Genomic DNA, 16,878 nt, shown 5'->3' with positions numbered 1-16,878 from the left:
AATTTTTATTTATTTATGAAATAACATTAAAAGTCATGAATCTACGAATCAAAGTTTAAGCCATTTTTTCTTCGATCTTCAGCATTAACTATTAGATTGACTTAAATTTAAGGTAAGTTCTTTTAATCATCGACGGGTATTGATCTACCATATCGACCGTTCAATTGCCACTTGGAGCACTCTAGCCAAACTTTTTATAAAGAAACTTAACAAATCAATGACTTAAATAAAAATTTTCAAATAGTTCAGTGATCATTTTGTAACTTTTTGAAATTAAGTGACTGAAATGTGTAAACTTAACAATATTAGAAAATAAAATTTAAATTTGAAAAACCTTGAATTATTTTCTTATATATACACACACACCCATATATCTCAAAAGGCTTCTCTACAACGTAACTAATTAAGGGTGTTGGTCTGCTTTGGAGACGGCTCATTCAGATCCTAGCTAACGCCGACGCAACTGCTGATTAGAGATGAATGCTGCAGAGAAGGTGGTATGTGTAACCGGAGCCTCTGGTTACGTAGCTTCATGGCTTGTTAAGCTCTTACTACAACGCGGCTACACAGTTAAAGCCACTGTTCGTGACCCAAGTCTGTAATTTTCTCTTTTTCTTTAACAAGAAAAGAAATTTCCTTGCCCCACCGTTTCAGTTTGACATCAAAAATGGTATGTTTCAACATGCAACAGATGATCCAAAAAAGACACAGCATTTGCTTGCCCTTGAGGGGGCTAAGGAAAGGCTTCATTTGTTGAAAGCAGACTTGTTGGAGGAAGGATGCTTTGACTCTATAGTGGATGGATGCCATGGTGTTTTTCCATACAGCCTCCCCCGTCATATTTTCAGCTACCGACCCACAGGTCTATCATCCTTCCGTTTTTATTTTCTGTCTTTTCAGCTCTTAGTTGGATGCGGGAACCTAGATAAGGGAAACAAAACACCAATAATAATTTTACGTAAACACGCATGTAGCTTCTTTGGCCAAAAAAGCCAAATTATAAATCGTTATTGGAGAGAGAACTACGCCTTATGCGAAGAGTGCTTTTTAAAAAACAATTTTTTTTTACGCGCCAACTCTTCTAGTCACACAGTTAAATAGTCTCAAGATTGATTTCTCTTTTAACTATATTTGTACTTTTTATTTCATATTATTTCAAGTACTTTTAATCAATGTTTTAATAATAAATATATTGTTTTTAATTTTTTATTTTTAATTTATTTTTTAATTAATAAATATTTTATTTATATAAATAAAATAAAATAATAAATAAGTAATTATTAAAAATTATTATTTCAAATATAATTATTATTTTTATGTGTAAAATATTTTAAATATCATTAAAAATAGAAAAATCGTTTTAACTGGTTCAATTAATTTTTAACTTGGTTCAATTATTGTATTGAATTATGAATTAACTGGCTCAACTCTTATCTCAGGACCAATTCTTGGTCAAATTGATTGGTCTGATCTAATTCTAAAATCACTGGATTTGATCGATGAAATAATTTTCTAATATAAAACTCTCAACAATTGGTTAAAAGCAAATGGTAGCTTTCTAAAATTTGCAATTATATTTTTACTTCATAAATTATTTTGGAATTACTTTTACATTTTTTTATTTTTAATACATATGAATCCCACGTGACACTTTCTAATTGGACAACATTTCAATTGATTTTTTAAAAATTGTGGGCTGAACCGGTTAATAAAATATAACTTTAAGTACCAATTTGAGCAAAAACAAATATAAGTAACAAAGGGAAAAAATGATATAGTCGACAAATAATATTTTAATTAACAAATTATATTTTAAGCTTATTTTTAATTAATATAATAAATAAATTTTAATGTAAATTCAACACTTATAAAATAATATATTTAATTTTACTTATCTCGGACTTGTAAATTTAAAATATTATTAGATTAGTTGTGACCGATAGTTTGATTTTAATCAATTAATCATTAAAAAGTACATATTATTTTACACCCTTATACTTAATTTAAAAGATAATTCATGTTTCGATTTTATTATCTTTACTTAAAATAATAATTTAAATTTGCCACATCATCAAATTTTAAAATTTTAAAGATATAAAATTATTATTATATACTCATCCATAGAGAAATTATTTTATGAATCCTTTAAACCATATAATTCATGGTCCTTCTCAATTATTTAATTACATTTCAACAACTTTTTCATGTCATTAACACATAGTTTTGATAATTTTTATCCTGAACCCCAAATCCAAAACCTTGAATTTAGAATCTCAAACCCTAAACCCAAATCATGAGCCCATAATCCTAAACTTTTGAACCTTGAACCCGATCCCTAATCCTAAACTCGTACCTTGAACCCTTGAACATTAAACCATAAACCCAAATCCTTAACCCTTGAACTTAAACCTAAACCTTGAATCTTGAACTCTAAACCTAAAATCCAAACTCAAACTCAAACCCGAACCCAAACCCAAACCCTAAACCTCAGGGTTCAAGGTAAAATAATTACCAAAATTATATGTCAATGACATGGAAAAATTTGCACAAAATTATTAATTTTTTTTTAAAATTAGTTGTGCAAATTTAAAAATATTAACTCATAGAAAAATGATTAAAATTTGTAAAAAAAAAAGAAAATTCATTTTTTATAATTTTAAAAATAATTATTTTAAGTAATTTAATTAAAGTTAAATTAAGTTGGAGAATATATTAGATATAGGTGAGTGTATAATAATACTTTGTTATCTTTAAAATTTAATGTCGTGACACTATTTTATCGGTGCCTACAAATTATACTTTTTAGGATAATCCTAATATAATTTATTCCCAAATAAAAAATATTAACTTATGAAAAAAAGATTAAAATTTGTAAAAAAAAGAAAATAGGTTTGTTTATAATTTAAAAATTGATTATTTTAAGTAATTGATTTAAAGAGTTAAATTAAGTTGGAAAAGATATTAGATATAAATGAGTGTATAATAATATTTTATTCCCAATAAATAAATATATAAAACAACCGATTGAGTCTTAACTCGATTGACATTGAAATTGTTGCCAGTGAAGTAGGACATAGATTCGAACGTGTTTAAGTACATTTATTTTCTTATTTAAGGGTTAGGTGGAATATGGATAATTTTTAGGAACTTTTATTTATAGGATTTGGTCACCCATATAGGTGTAAGGTAATTTAGCTTTATATTTTTATTTAATATTAACCTAAACAGAAAAAAGAGTTTTTATTAAAATAATATAAAAAATTTAATTACGAAAATAATATAAGATGTAAATTAATTATGAAAATATATAAAAGATATAAAATGAATTTAAATCATTTTGGTAATTAATTTTTTTATTTTAATAAAAACCTGATAAAAATCTTCATAATTTTGAGAAATATTTTTTGGAAAACAATTTATATGACAAAAAATGTACCTAAATGACACTTACAATATACAATTTTAGGGGAAAGCATGCACGTTTTAGTGGCAGGCTAGAACTTTGGATTCCATCACAACAACAGTAAACTTATGCGCTAGGGAAGGAAAATGAATTTATGAACTGTAGAATGATGGCCACTTTGTTTAGCTTACTATCACTGGATTTACTGCAAACAATTCCAACTTTTCCCATTTTCAGGCAGAACTAATTGATCCAGCAATCAAGGGTACACTGAATGTTCTTAAATCATGTGCCAAAGTTCCTTCCATCAAGAGAGTTGTCATAACAGCTTCTATCGTCTCAGTTGTATACAATGGAAAACCTTTGACTCCTGATGTGGTGGTCGATGAGACTTGGTTTTCAGATTCACGTTTTTGTGAGAAAAATAAGGTATTGATGTCCACACTTGTTCTATCCCTTTACGATGTCTTGCAAATGAGTAATTATTTACATGGTTTTTCCAGCTTTGGTATATGGCCTCCAAAACTTTAGCAGAGGAAGCTGCTTGGAGGTTTGCAGAAGAGAACAGGATGGACTTGGTTGTACTTAATCCAGGATTTGTGGTTGGTCCTCTTTTACAGCCATCTCTAAACTGCACTTCAGAGGTGGTTCTAGCCCACACAAGAGGTACTGTTTTTACCCTTTATAGAGTTGTTCATCTGTGCCATTTTTGCAGTAAAAATCTTTTGGATACAGGAGAAAACATTTTTCCGAGTTCAATCTATTGGCTTGTTGATGTTCAAGATGTTGCATATGCACATATTCAAGCATTTGAGATTCCTTCAGCTACTGGCAGATATTGCTTAGTGGAAAGAGTTGTAGAGTTTCCGGAGATTCTGAAGACCTTGAATGAGCTTTATCCTACTTTGGGACTCGAAAGAAAGTAAGCAATTGTGCTATCTTGCTTATTTAATACCAACAATTGCTTGATTGATGATGGAATTGGTGATAAGAGTCATGTTTTCCTTTAATTAATGACAGATGTGAAGAACATGACGACCCTCTTAAGCGTATATACCAGGTGTCCCAGGAGAAAGCAAAAAGTTTGGGTCTCAGCTTCACTCCTTGGGAAAGGAGTCTCCAGGAAACTGTTGAAAGCTTGAAGGAGAAAGGATTCTTAAGCATTTGAATTAATTGTTACTTCATTTTAATGCTCCATGAAAATGTTATTTCTAGTTTATATTTACGATCGTTTGCTGCTGCCGTTTGTTGAATAATTAGCGACTAGAGGACTTGGTTTTTTTGTGTCTTGGTTCTGTTTTCTTATCAGCTTAAACCAACTTATGTAACGTAAAGAATTTGGCCATTATATATGGTTGATAATGTTAGGTTTGCTGATTTCTAAAAGTGAATAATCATCTTGTTTCCCATTCATAAGAAAAGATAATGACTAACGCAGTCACCATTCACCAACTAGTATCTTAAAATAAAACTTGGATCATTCTGATATCTTAAACAGTGCCTTTGATTATCTTATTCTGATATCTAACAGTTCAGCTATGACTATTCTATCTGCAGGGCAACTAATCTAGAAATAATTTACATGATTGTTATATGTATGTTTGTATGTACCTGAATTGCCAGTAGCAGCAGCATTTGTAGTGGTAATAGTAACTATTGTCTATGGAGGGATGAGGGCCTCATCTTCCTCGGAGTGCCGGTGTTGTTGGATGACCAAGAGGGAACCATTGAAGTTCATTTCTGAAGATGCCAAGAGATCCCCAACCAACCCAAGCTCTGGACACTCCTCCCAATCACTCATACCAATTGTCAAGGAGCTATTCGCTCTCCCTCCCTTCCCTACTATCACCAGTGAATACATGTTGTCCAATATCCCTCTCAGAGCCACTAATGTCTCTGCCCCATCACTCACGTACTTCTCAATCAAACTGGCTTTACCCTGTGCCACATACCTGTTACAAAAGGTGTCTACAAAGACATTGTCCATCTCGTTCTCCGTTCCGATACTCGATATTGCCATGACCACCTCCTCATCCTTGTGGGATGCATCGCTAATCCACGAATTCTGTATACTTGAATTGGATTGTATGAAGCGGAAGACCGTCAAACTAACTTGACTATGCATCAAAATTCTCTTGCTACATGCTAAAGCCTCACGATCATCAGGGCCACCAAAGAAAAAGGTTGCTATATTTTGCACAGAGAGAGAGCCATGTGGTTGCTGGAACCCGGTTTGTCCACGATCCAAAAATATACCGACCGAACATGGGGCATGCCGAATAACTTTTTGGTTTATAGTCCGTATGCCCTCCATGCTATTTTCCATTTTCCCGTCAACTCTTTGGTGCTTGTGGAAAGGAAGGACTATAATAGACACACGCAAGTCCACAGCACCATTGCACACATCTTGGTTTATGGTTAAAAATGATGATACAATCTTAGCTTCATGGGCCGGAATTTTGGTCTCTGAAATGAAGGAGTCGAGAGCGTTCGTGATCTGTACCACATCATTTCCACCATACTCTTCGTCGTCGCTGTACTGATCACCATCTTCCAGTTGATGGTACATCAATTTGCTTTTCTTTTTCTTGGGAAGCTCCACTAGATGTGCGACGTAAGGATTGAGAGTTGCATTAGGACAACCACTCAATGCTGAGATCAGGCTAAGATAGCCTGAAACATGGCGTGGGATGTATGCACAAGCCAGCATTCGAAGCTCACTCTCTGGATTAAGTATTTCCAGTGTTGTAGGGTAATGAGCACAAAACTCTCCTCTGTTCAACCAAATGGCAACCACTGATGCTAGGATCAATGTCTTGAGAACTACTACACTCAAAAACAAATCATGAATATCATTTTCCCACAGCATCTGCAACAATTAACCACAGAATGAATGAATGCCACTAAATGCATAGCATGAACAACACTTGTATTAATGATTATAGTAAGGTGGTAGGTAGTAGAGAAATAAGGAACTATACTTTGGGTACTGGAGGAGAATTAATGATTATAAGGTCGTAGTTGCCTTTCATGTTGAGTAAGAAAGAAAGGATTAGAGATTCATTCCTTGGGATCTTGAGGTAATAACAAGCGGCAAGGGTGGCCACAATTTTAGTGCCAGCACTGAGCAGGATGATGAGGACAGTGAGAATAAGAGTTAGTTTATTAAAGATCTTACTTATATTAAACTGGAATCCGGTGTAGCCAAAGTATACGGGAAGAACGAATGTATTTACAGCGTAAGTGAGTTTATGTAGCAATGTCCGACATGTTTTGCCTTCCCTAGGGAACATGAGGCCTGCCAGGAAACAACAGGTTATAGCTGTGTAGCCAGCGGATTCCACAAGCAGTGAGATAGCCAAGAGAATAAATATGATGAGGAAAAGTTCGCTGTTAGTGAGGAATCTATTGTGGCGGTTCCTTTTGTTGAAAAAGAAAGGTAGATAATTGTTGAGAAAGATAAGGAGCACGGTGACAAGAGTAGCAATGATTGCACCCACGAGTCTTATGGTGGAGGAGCAGGCGGTAAGTGTAGCGACAAATGCAACGCAAGACATTTCACTGATGAGGGAAGAATAAATTGCCAAGCGGCCTAAATCAGCATTGTCAAACTTGGATTCTGCAATCATCCGAATGACTACAGGAGACGCTGAATTTGCTAAGACTGTAAAGATAAGAAGGTAGAATGGAAAGCGGCTCTTAGTCACTGTGAAAACCTTGATAAGCAACCACAAGAGAGGTGCAGCACAGATGGAGGCCAGGATTATACCCCCTCCTGCCACTATACTTACAACACGAATGTTGCGCTTTAAATATGGAATATCTGTTTCCAAGCCAATAGAGAACATGAATAGCATTCGACATAAGAATGAGAAAAACATATAGTACTCTGCAGAAGATGCCTGGATGAAGAAATCCTCAACTCTGCGTATGCGGGACAACAATGTAGGGCCTACCACAACACCAGCCTGCTTTGTACACAATAACAACAAGAAGACATTCATCCACATTGCTCCAACAACATTCATTATTAACATCATATATACCATGCATAATATAGAAATGATGATTAATGCTCACAAGGAGTTGTGCAAAGGGTCCAGGTTGTCCCAGGGGTTTCAATAGAATGTGAAACATATGAGAAATGACAAGAATGCAGGAGACCTGAAAGATGGTTGTGATCAAAGGGTTAAAATTGTCCACTGATCGACACGTTGCCTTTTCTGCTGCCTCCATCTTTTCCATCCTTCCTATGTTTTTTTATTTAGAAAAGAACAATTGATGCTGCTTTACCAAGTTGAGAACAGAGCTAGGTAGGCAATTCATCAAATTATCTGCTCTTTTTTTCTTCTTTTCCTTCCAAGCCTCGACCTACACCCCACCCCTCTCTCTCACAGTATCCATTGCTTTCTGATGGACGACCTTTCTTCCGGGATATTTGGTCATATAAAAGTGGAGGGATGTTCACTTTTTTTCCTTTTCATGATAAAACAACAAAACCCTTCCATTTACCTTTCTAAAATTTAGTCCATTCCATTTTTTGTGACTTATCCAAAGGATCATCAAGTTCTATGTTATCTGCCAATGCCACGCCATCTGTTATTTTACAACTGTTAGAATCTAAGCACTCGAAAAAAAGAAAAAAGAAAAAGAAGACCTTAATAGAATAATAAGTACTCAAATTATATATTTTATTTAGGTTAGATATTTAAAAAAATTTAATCGCACAAACTATAATTTTATGAGTATTATGGTTAGGTATTTATGGTTTAGGTTAAGCCCTAATAAAATTTTAGATCCATTTAAGAAGCTCAAATTCAATCTAGAAAATAGGTTTAAAATTTTGTCCAAATTCAATACTGATAAAATGGCTAAAATCTGAGCCCAACTCGATCTGTCCATTTAATCTCCATGATAATGCTTTGTGCATAATAACCACAAACTTTAATCCACAATAGGTAATACATGTTCGAGCTTGATTGGAATAGTATAGAATCTAAGATTGCAATACATTTAACAATTTAAAAACTATAGAAACTCGAATCATAATATATACACATTAAACAATACGAATTTTTTGAATTGCCTGCCTTTTTAAGTTTGATGCAATTGTAAACCAACTAAAAATCTAATTAAGGTAAGTGCATCTATTAATTAATAGTATAGCTACAGTGATTAAATATATCGTTCTCAGGATGACTTAAAGTATTAGTAATTACCATCTTTCTATTATTTAACTGATAAATTCGAGAAATTAATCAAAACTAAAATTAATTAAATTAATTAACTACAAATGCGACGACTAAAAAATCAAGAAAATAAACAATTAAGAACCAAGAAGCGAAACAATACTCAAGAAAAAATTCACCTAGACTTTATCTGTCTTTATTAATCTAAATTACGCAATTTCTTAACTTAGTATCTTGATCCATAGAAATCTCTAAATTATACTAATATCTCTCTTCAAGAATAAGAGCAATTGACTCTAAGTTGATTAATTGAAATTTCTTTTTAATTAAAACCCCTATTATCGTATGCAACTTCACTCAATTACGCTAGATCTACTCTTAAACAGGATCTACTCCTCATCTGATTTAAGTATATCAAATATGGATTAATAGTTTAGAAATATTAAACCAAGAATTAAGCACACATAATTGAGAACAAGATCCAAATATTTATTGCGTAAAAATAAAAATCAAATAGCAAAATCCATCTAGGGTTCATCTCCCTAGTTATTTGGAAAATTAGTTTATGTTGGAAAATAAAAACATCTAAAATACAGTATAATCATAAGAAATAAAGAAACTCATAATAATCTCCAAATAAATTAAGAGGGAATCTTCCATCTTGATGAATATCTTCTTCAAAATCGACTTTAATGATATTTTTCGAGTCGTTTTCTTAAATATTTTATGACGACTCATTCTCATCTTCTTATTTTTGTCATATATAGGTGTTAAAATGCCTGAAAAACCTAAAAAATACATTTTCCCACCAGTTTAGAGTGCGATTCGCGATTTCCACATGACTTGTCACATGGTTGCGTGGCAGACTGTGTAGCTCACACGTTCGCATTCCAGCCCATGTGGAATGGTCCAACCTGCGTGGCTTCCTGAAACTTGCTCTAATTTTTGCTCATTTTTCTCTCCTCTTGTTCCCAAATATTCTCTTAATTATAAAAATATGAATTTAAAGATTAAGAATATAAAATTCACCATTAACATCAAATAATCACTTAAAATGCATTAAAAATGATATTACTTTTAGCACCTGTAAAAATTAAACTAAAGTAACAGTTCAAAGCGAACCAAGAGCCAGTCAATTTGAGAACTACATAAACTTGAATACTAATGTACACATTATATAGCACAAAATTTCTGCACTATCATGAAGCCAACTAACAATAACAGCTCCAAGTGAAAGCCAATTTAGCAAATCACGTGCCAAAATTTCGCCTTGTGGCTTCCATCTTCAACAAATGATCTTTAATATCTCCCTGTAATTAAGCTCTTTCTAGAGCTTGGAATTCTTTGAACTTTTGTTTGTCCCTGCTAAGCCTCCACCCTCGTTTTAGGATGTTGAATTACTTGATGATCCAATAACTTATCCGTAATACGATTGGATACGATCCAAACATGTTATTATAATCATAAATTATACTCAAATTTACTGAATATATTATTTGAGCCAAGGGGGCCGAACGATAGAAAATATCATAAGTTAACATTTTTCATACATAATGGTGGTCGAGTATAGATGGACGGATTTGAGAAACATATTGAGAAACATAGAGAAAAACCTCTTAATATCTTGTTAAACATCTTTGAGAAACATGGAGAGAAACCGCTCCATTTCAGGCTTCTTCAAGGCCAAGCCAACTTCTATTCCTCTATTCCCATCTCTACTTTCAGCCATGGAAATAGCTTCATTCTTATCAATGGAAACAAGCACCACTTTCCACGGCCTTCCCCATCCAAAATCGGTTTTGTAAAGATCAAATCGTGGCGATCCAGCAACTATAAGTTTTTGCACGGATCCTGGTGGCTCCTTAGCTATTTTGAAAAGGGGTGCCAGCCTATCTTTTGCTCCTTCGAAAACCCCTTTCTCTTTTAATCCCTTCACCATATTGCTTACTTTTACTGCACCAAATGCAATCCCGTTTTCGAAGTCCATGTAACCTCCGGCCTCTGATATATCTGCTAGAATAACATTACAGTTTCCAAAATAGGTTTCTGGGACAGGTGGTGTTGAAAAGTCAACAAAGGTAGGAAGCAACTTGTTAAAAAGGTGAAGCAAGTTGCACCGAATGTTGAAAAGTTGAATGGGATAATTGCAATTTTGGTCCCTAATTTTTTAGGCCATTTGCAAGTTAGTCCCTGAACTTCAACTATAAATAGGCCTTTTCATTTTTCATTTCAACCATCCCAACCAATCTTTCTCTTAGTTTTCTCTCTCTCCCATTTGAGAATTCTTAAAGAATTCTATTTGTTCGTAATATTTTGGAGATAGTAAAGTTATCATCGGTGTTAGTGCCCGAGGACGTAGGTATAATTTACCGAACCTCGTTAAAACTCTTGTGTTCTTTCTTGTCCTATTTTTCTTTCAATATTTGAGGTATAATAGTAGTATTTAATTGTGCTATTAAATTACTATAAAAGGGATATTCGACTAAGGAAAGACTTGGTATTTAAGAGATCCTTGTGATCCACATCTCTTCCCGGAATTGAACTTTGTGTGATTTTTAGTACAATAATTTACACGCTTCAACCCTATTGAAACAACAAGTGGTATCGAGCCAAGGTTAATCGTAGTATGCTCTGTGGTTGCGCTTTAAACCGATCTTCCACATCGTAAAAGATTTCCTTAGGTATATTGAAAGATTATGGAGAAAACGGTCGGTGTAGGAGCTTCAACATCGTCCATGTGGACAAGACCGACAATTGCAAATGCAAGATTGGCCGTAGATATCTTTGATGGCACGGGCCATTTTAGTATGTGGCAAAGTGAGGTTCTAGATGCCCTTTTTTCAGCAGGGTCTAGACATTGCCATTGATGAAGAGAAACCAGATGATGTACAGGAGAAAGATTGGAAGGCGATCAATCGGTTGGCATGTGGCACAATTCGATCATGCCTTTCTCGAGAGCAGGTATGCTTTTTCAAAGGAGACTTCGCAAATAAGTTGTGGGTGGCACTTGAAGAAAAATTTTGAAGAAAAACAGTCAAAATAAGCTCCACTTGAAGAAAAGACTGCTTTCGCTTCACTTACGCCCCAAGTACCACAATTAATGATCACATCACCAAATTTAATCGCTTAGTCACCGATTTGCTAAATATGGATGAGACATTCAAAGATGAAGATTTGGCTTTGATGTTGTTGGGGTCACTTCCGAGGAGTTTGAGTTCCTAGAAACTACTCTACTTCATGGCAGAGTGATATATCTCTCGAGCGAAGTCTCATGCGGCCTTATACGCTTATGAACAGAGAAAGAAGGACAAACAAAAAACTCAATCGAGATACGAAGCTTTAGTAGTCCGAGGTCGTTCATACACTCGGAAGAAAACTCAAAAGGAGATCAAAGTCAAAGTCCGGACTCGGAAAGATGAATGTGCCTTTTGTCATGAGAAAGGCCACTGGAAGAAAAATTGTCCAAAGTCAAGAATAAGGGAAAAGTCAGAGATGCTTGTGTTGCAAAGCATGATACCAATGACTCAATTATCACTGGTTGCATCATCATCGTGCTCCATTCGGATGAGTGGATATTGGATTTGGGTTGTACCTATCATATGTCCCCTAACCGGAGTGGTTCTCGATTTAGTAGAACTAAATGGAGGAGTTGTTTATATGGGCAATGACAATGCTCAGAAAAGCTGCTGGGATAGGTTCAATCCAATTAAAGAATCAAGATGGATCAACCAGAGTTCTAACTGATGTTCGGTACGTGCCCAGTTTGAAGAAAAATCTCATCTCATTGGGAGCCTTGGAATCCAATGGTTCAGTTGTTACTATGAGAGATGGGGTTTTGAAAGTGACATCCGGCGACTTGTGATATTGAAGGGCATCAGGAAAAATAACTTGTATTACTACCAAGGTAGTACAGTTATTGGAGCAGTCGCTGCAGCTTCCGGTAACAAAGAATTGGACTCAATGCAGTTGTGGCATATGAAGTTGGGACATGCCGTGAAAATCCTTGCAAATTCGCAAAGCAAGGATTGTTGAAAGGTGCAAAGGCTTGCAAATTAAAATTTTGCGAGCATTGTGTTCGGGAAAGCAAAAGAGAGTGAAATTGAAGACTGCTATCCATAATACAAAAGGTATTTTGGAATATGTTCACTCAAATGTGTGGGGCCTTCCAAAACACTTTCGTTGGGAGGAAAACACTACTTTGTTACTTTTGTTGATGACTTTTCCGAAGAGTTTGGGTGTATACCATGAAAACTAAAGATGAAGTGCTTGGAGTTTTTCTTAAATGGAAAACTATGATCGAAAACCGACCGGCAAGAAAATCAAGCGGCTTAGGACGGACAATGGAGGGGAATATAGAAGTGATCCGTTCTTCGATGTGTGCCAAGAGTATGGTATTGTTCGACACTTCACAGTTAGGGATACACCACAGCAGAATGGAGTGGCAGAGCGTATGAATCGAACATTGCTGGAGAAAGTTCGATGTATGTTGTCCAATGCTGGGTTGGGCAAGCAATTTTGGGCTGAGGCTGTGACATACCGCCATCTTGTTAATCGCTTGCCATCATCTGCATTAGAAAGAAAAACTCCTATGGAGGTATGGTCTGAAAACCGCCATGATTATGATTCCTTACATATGTTTGGATCCACTGCATATTACCATGTGAAGGAGTCAAAGTTAGATCCGAGGGCAAAGAAAGCTCTCTTTATGGGAATCACTTCTGGAGTGAAGGGATTTCGTCTTTAGTGCTTAGACACAAAGAAAATGATCTGTAGCAGAGATGTTACCTTTGATGAATCTGCCACATTGAAAAAGGTAGCAGATGAAGATATTCAGACAAGCGATACTCCACAGCAGGTGGAGTGTACTCCAAAACAGGTGGAGTTTGAGCAGATGGGGATTTGCCCAGTTAATAAGTCTAATTCTCCAGCCACAATGGAGGAATTAGAGGTTGAAGAGGTTCTGACCCAAGAACCATTAAGTACACCAGAACCAGTTGCAGTTGCAAGGCCAAGGAGAGAAATTCGTAAACCTGCTCGATTTACTGATATGGTGGCCTACGCCCTTCCCGTTGTTGATGATGATATTCCTATCACTTATCAAGAAGCAATGCAAAGCTTAGAAAGTGATAAATGGAAAAGCGCCATGGATGAAGAAATGCAATCTCTCCTGAAGAACAATACTTGGGAGTTGGCGCAATTACCGAAAGGTAAAAGGGCAATCGGATGCAAGTGGGTATTCGCAAAGAAAGATGGATCTCCTAGTAAGAAAGATGTTCGCTACAAGGCAAGGTTGGTAGCTAAAGGCTACGCCGTAAGGAGGAATTGACTACAATGATGTATTTTCCCTGTTGTGAAGCATTCCTCCATTAGAATTTTGTTGGCCTTGGTAGCACAGTTGAATTTGGAGCTAGCTCAACTTGATGTTAAGACGGCTTTCTGCATGGTGAGTTAGAAGAGGAGATCTATATGACTCAAATTCAAAGGATACATGATGCTGGTGGTAGAAATTGGGTTTGTAAGTTGAACAAATCGCTATATGGATTGAAGCAATCCCCGAGGCGATGGTACAAGCGATTTGATAGCTTTATGAAAAGCGTATACACAAGAAGCAAATATGACAATTGTGTGTATTTGCGAAGTTGTGATGACGGATCTTTCATTTATCTACTCTTGTATGTTGATGATATGTTAATCGCTCAAGAGCCAAAAGAGATAGATAAGCTGAAGGCTCAGTTGAATCAAGAGTTCGAGATGAAAGATCTAGGTGAGGCCAAGAAGATTCTCGGCATGGAGATAAGTAGAGATAGACAGAGAGGCAAGCTTTGTTTGAATCAGAAGCAATATCTGAAAAAGGTATTACAATGTTTTGGTGTAAATGAAAACACTAAACATGTAAGTACCCCACTAGCTTCTCATTTGAAACTTAGTGCTCAATTATCTCCGAAAACTGAAGAAGAAAGAGAATATATGGCAAAAGTCCCATATGCTAATGCAGTTGGGAGTTTGATGTATGCGATGGTGTGTACGCGGCCTGACATTTCACAAGCTGTTGGAGTTGTGAGCAGGTATATGCATGATCCTGGAAAGGGACATTGGCAAGCTGTGAAATGGATTCTGCGGTATCTTCAAAAACCGTAGATGTTGGTTTAGTTTTTGAGCAGGATGAAACACTTGGTCAGTTTGTAGTTGGATATGTTGATTCCGACTTTGCTGGTGATTTAGATAAACGTCGTTCAACTACGGGGTATCTGTTTACTCTTGCTAAAGCCCCAGTGAGTTGGAAGTCTACCTTGCAGTCTACAGTAGCTGTGTCTACTACAGAGGCAGAATATATGGCAGTTACAGAAGCTGTTAAGGAGGCTATTTGGCTTAATGGATTGTTGAAAGACTTGGGAGTTGTTCAAAGTCACATTAGTCTATATTGTGACAGTCAGAGCGCTATTCATTTAGCGAAAAATCAAGTCTATCATTCAAGAACCAAGCATATCGACGTAAGATATCACTTTGTGCGGGAAGTCTTTGAAAAAGGAAAAATTCTACTTCAGAAGATTCCGACAGCAGATAATCCTGCAGATATGATGACCAAAGTGGTAACAACAATCAAGTTTAATCATTGTTTGAACTTGATTAATATCCTGAGAATTTGAGCACCTTCAGGTGTATGGCGCTCGAGAGCGCATTTGGAGGCACTACAAAAGATAACTTTATCGAATTTGGGGAGTTGAAAGAAGTGTGTGAAGATGCGATTATCCTAATCAAATCTTCAAGGTGGAGATTGTTGAAAAGTCAACAAAGGTAGGAAGCAACTTGTTAAAAAGGTGAAGCAAGTTGCACCGAATGTTGAAAAGTTGAATGGGATAATTGCAATTTTGGTCCCTAATTTTTTAGGCCATTTGCAAGTTAGTCCCTGAACTTCAACTATAAATAGGCCTTTTCATTTTTCATTTCAACCATCCCAACCAATCTTTCTCTCTTAGTTTTCTCTCTTCTCCCATTTGAGAATTCTTAAAGAATTCTATTTGTTCGTAATATTTTGGAGATAGTAAAGTTATCATCTGGTGTTAGTGCCCGAGGACGTAGGTATAATTTACCGAACCTCGTTAAAACTCTTGTGTTCTTTCTTGTCCTATTTTTCTTTCAATATTTGAGGGTATAATAGTAGTATTTAATTGTGCTATTAAATTACTATAAAAGGGATATTCTGACTAAGGAAAGACTTGGTATTTAAGAGATCCTTGTGATCCACATCTCTTCCCTGGGAATTGAACTTTGTGTGATTTTTTAGTACAATAATTTACACGCTTCCGACCCTATTGAAACAACAGGTGGGTCTAAACGGTGCCTGCAATCAGCTGTGAATCCAAGACAAACGCTTCTATCACCTGCTCCACCTCTTGCTTTGACAATGCAACTAGCTACATAACCCAGAGTAAGCGCAAAATCTGATAAAGGCGGAATTTTTGAGCTATCAGGTGATTTAGACAAGACCTTTTCCCTCATTTTCTTGAAATCTTCCTGACTAAGCGTAACTGTGGCTCGAACTAGATTAGGAGTTGCTCTTTTGTTTGTTGGAACCTTCAAGCTTTTATTACCATTAGAACATATTAAACGTTGGTTCAAGTATAGAATATCAAGGTCATGCCCTGTAGGATCTTTGATAATTTCCCTATCAAAATATGGGATTAGTTCTAGTGGCAACCCAGGGTTTTCTTTATTCCCTAGCCTGCATAGGTAAGCCCAGGATTTCATAAACATGGATGTAGTTTTTCCTTCAAGAACTGTATGATGAGCTGTGATTCCAATGGAAAAACCTTGACTAGGAAAAAATGTTATTTGAATAGCTAGAATTGATGCAGAATCATCTGAGGATCTCAGGTGGGGTATTAAAGGATGTAACTCAACAGCTTCATAGATTCCATTGCTGGAGAGACGGTGAAAGTCTGCATCAGACTCGGCAACTATGACTGAAACTCCATCATCCGGAGCGTACAAAATGAAGGGTCTGGGGGCATCTGATGGCCACTTGAGGCTTCCAGCGACGGGGAGGTAATGACGCAGCGTTAGAGAAAGAGATTGCTTGAGTTTGGTGAGGATTTCTGAGCTGAAATCTGCAGGGGTTAAGTCGTTAAGGTTGTAAAAAAGGAGTCCCTCAACTGGTGGGAATGTGAACCAGAAACTGTCGAAGAAAGTGAGCGGCAAAGAGAATTCAATGGTACAGTTCGGTAATTCAAGGGATGGTTTGATTTGAGCAATCTCAAGGATTTTCACAGTACATGAAGATCCCAT

At 35.9% G+C, this 16,878-nt stretch overlaps 2 protein-coding genes and 1 pseudogene across 2 annotated transcripts; 1 reads left to right on the top strand and 2 right to left on the bottom strand.

The window, feature by feature from the left end:
- Positions 1-353: 353 nt before the first annotated feature.
- Positions 354-4,797, top strand: LOC108465743 (phenylacetaldehyde reductase-like; annotated as a pseudogene).
- A 266-nt stretch (positions 4,798-5,063) lies between these two features.
- Positions 5,064-7,884, bottom strand: LOC108465744 (cation/H(+) antiporter 2-like). The gene is made up of 3 exons (XM_017766127.2): positions 7,484-7,884; positions 6,385-7,371; positions 5,064-6,272 (listed from the first exon to the last, which is right to left on the bottom strand). Exons 1-3 carry the CDS (start codon positions 7,646-7,648, stop codon positions 5,064-5,066), a joined length of 2,361 nt encoding a protein of 786 aa, XP_017621616.2. The 5' UTR covers positions 7,649-7,884.
- A 2,335-nt stretch (positions 7,885-10,219) lies between these two features.
- LOC108451409 (malonyl-CoA:anthocyanidin 5-O-glucoside-6''-O-malonyltransferase-like) lies at positions 10,220-16,878 on the bottom strand. The gene is made up of 2 exons (XM_053020908.1): positions 15,975-16,878; positions 10,220-10,638 (listed from the first exon to the last, which is right to left on the bottom strand). Exons 1-2 carry the CDS (start codon positions 16,876-16,878, stop codon positions 10,220-10,222), a joined length of 1,323 nt encoding a protein of 440 aa, XP_052876868.1.

Source organism: Gossypium arboreum, chromosome 11 (assembly GCF_025698485.1).
Source record: "Gossypium arboreum isolate Shixiya-1 chromosome 11, ASM2569848v2, whole genome shotgun sequence".
In the NCBI taxonomy this organism is placed as follows: domain Eukaryota; kingdom Viridiplantae; phylum Streptophyta; class Magnoliopsida; order Malvales; family Malvaceae; genus Gossypium; species Gossypium arboreum.
Note: the sequence above shows the minus strand (reverse complement) of the source record. Positions and strands in the feature narration are given on the sequence as shown.

What these genes read in the sequence shown, in the direction of transcription:
- LOC108465744 (XM_017766127.2), bottom strand. Translation starts at nt 7,648, where the DNA reads ATGGAAAAGATGGAGGCAGCAGAAAAGGCAACGTGTCGATCAGTGGAC. An exon ending in GACCCTTTGCACAACTCCTT is followed by an intron (nt 7,372 to 7,483) that starts GTGAGCATTAAT and finishes TGTACAAAGCAG; the next exon opens with GCTGGTGTTGTGGTAGGCCC. An exon ending in ATTCTCCTCCAGTACCCAAA is followed by an intron (nt 6,273 to 6,384) that starts GTATAGTTCCTT and finishes TAATTGTTGCAG; the next exon opens with ATGCTGTGGGAAAATGATAT.
- LOC108451409 (XM_053020908.1), bottom strand. Translation starts at nt 16,878, where the DNA reads ATGGGATCTTCATGTACTGTGAAAATCCTTGAGATTGCTCAAATCAAA. An exon ending in CAAAGCAAGAGGTGGAGCAG is followed by an intron (nt 10,639 to 15,974) that starts GTGATAGAAGCG and finishes CACCTGTCCCAG; the next exon opens with AAACCTATTTTGGAAACTGT.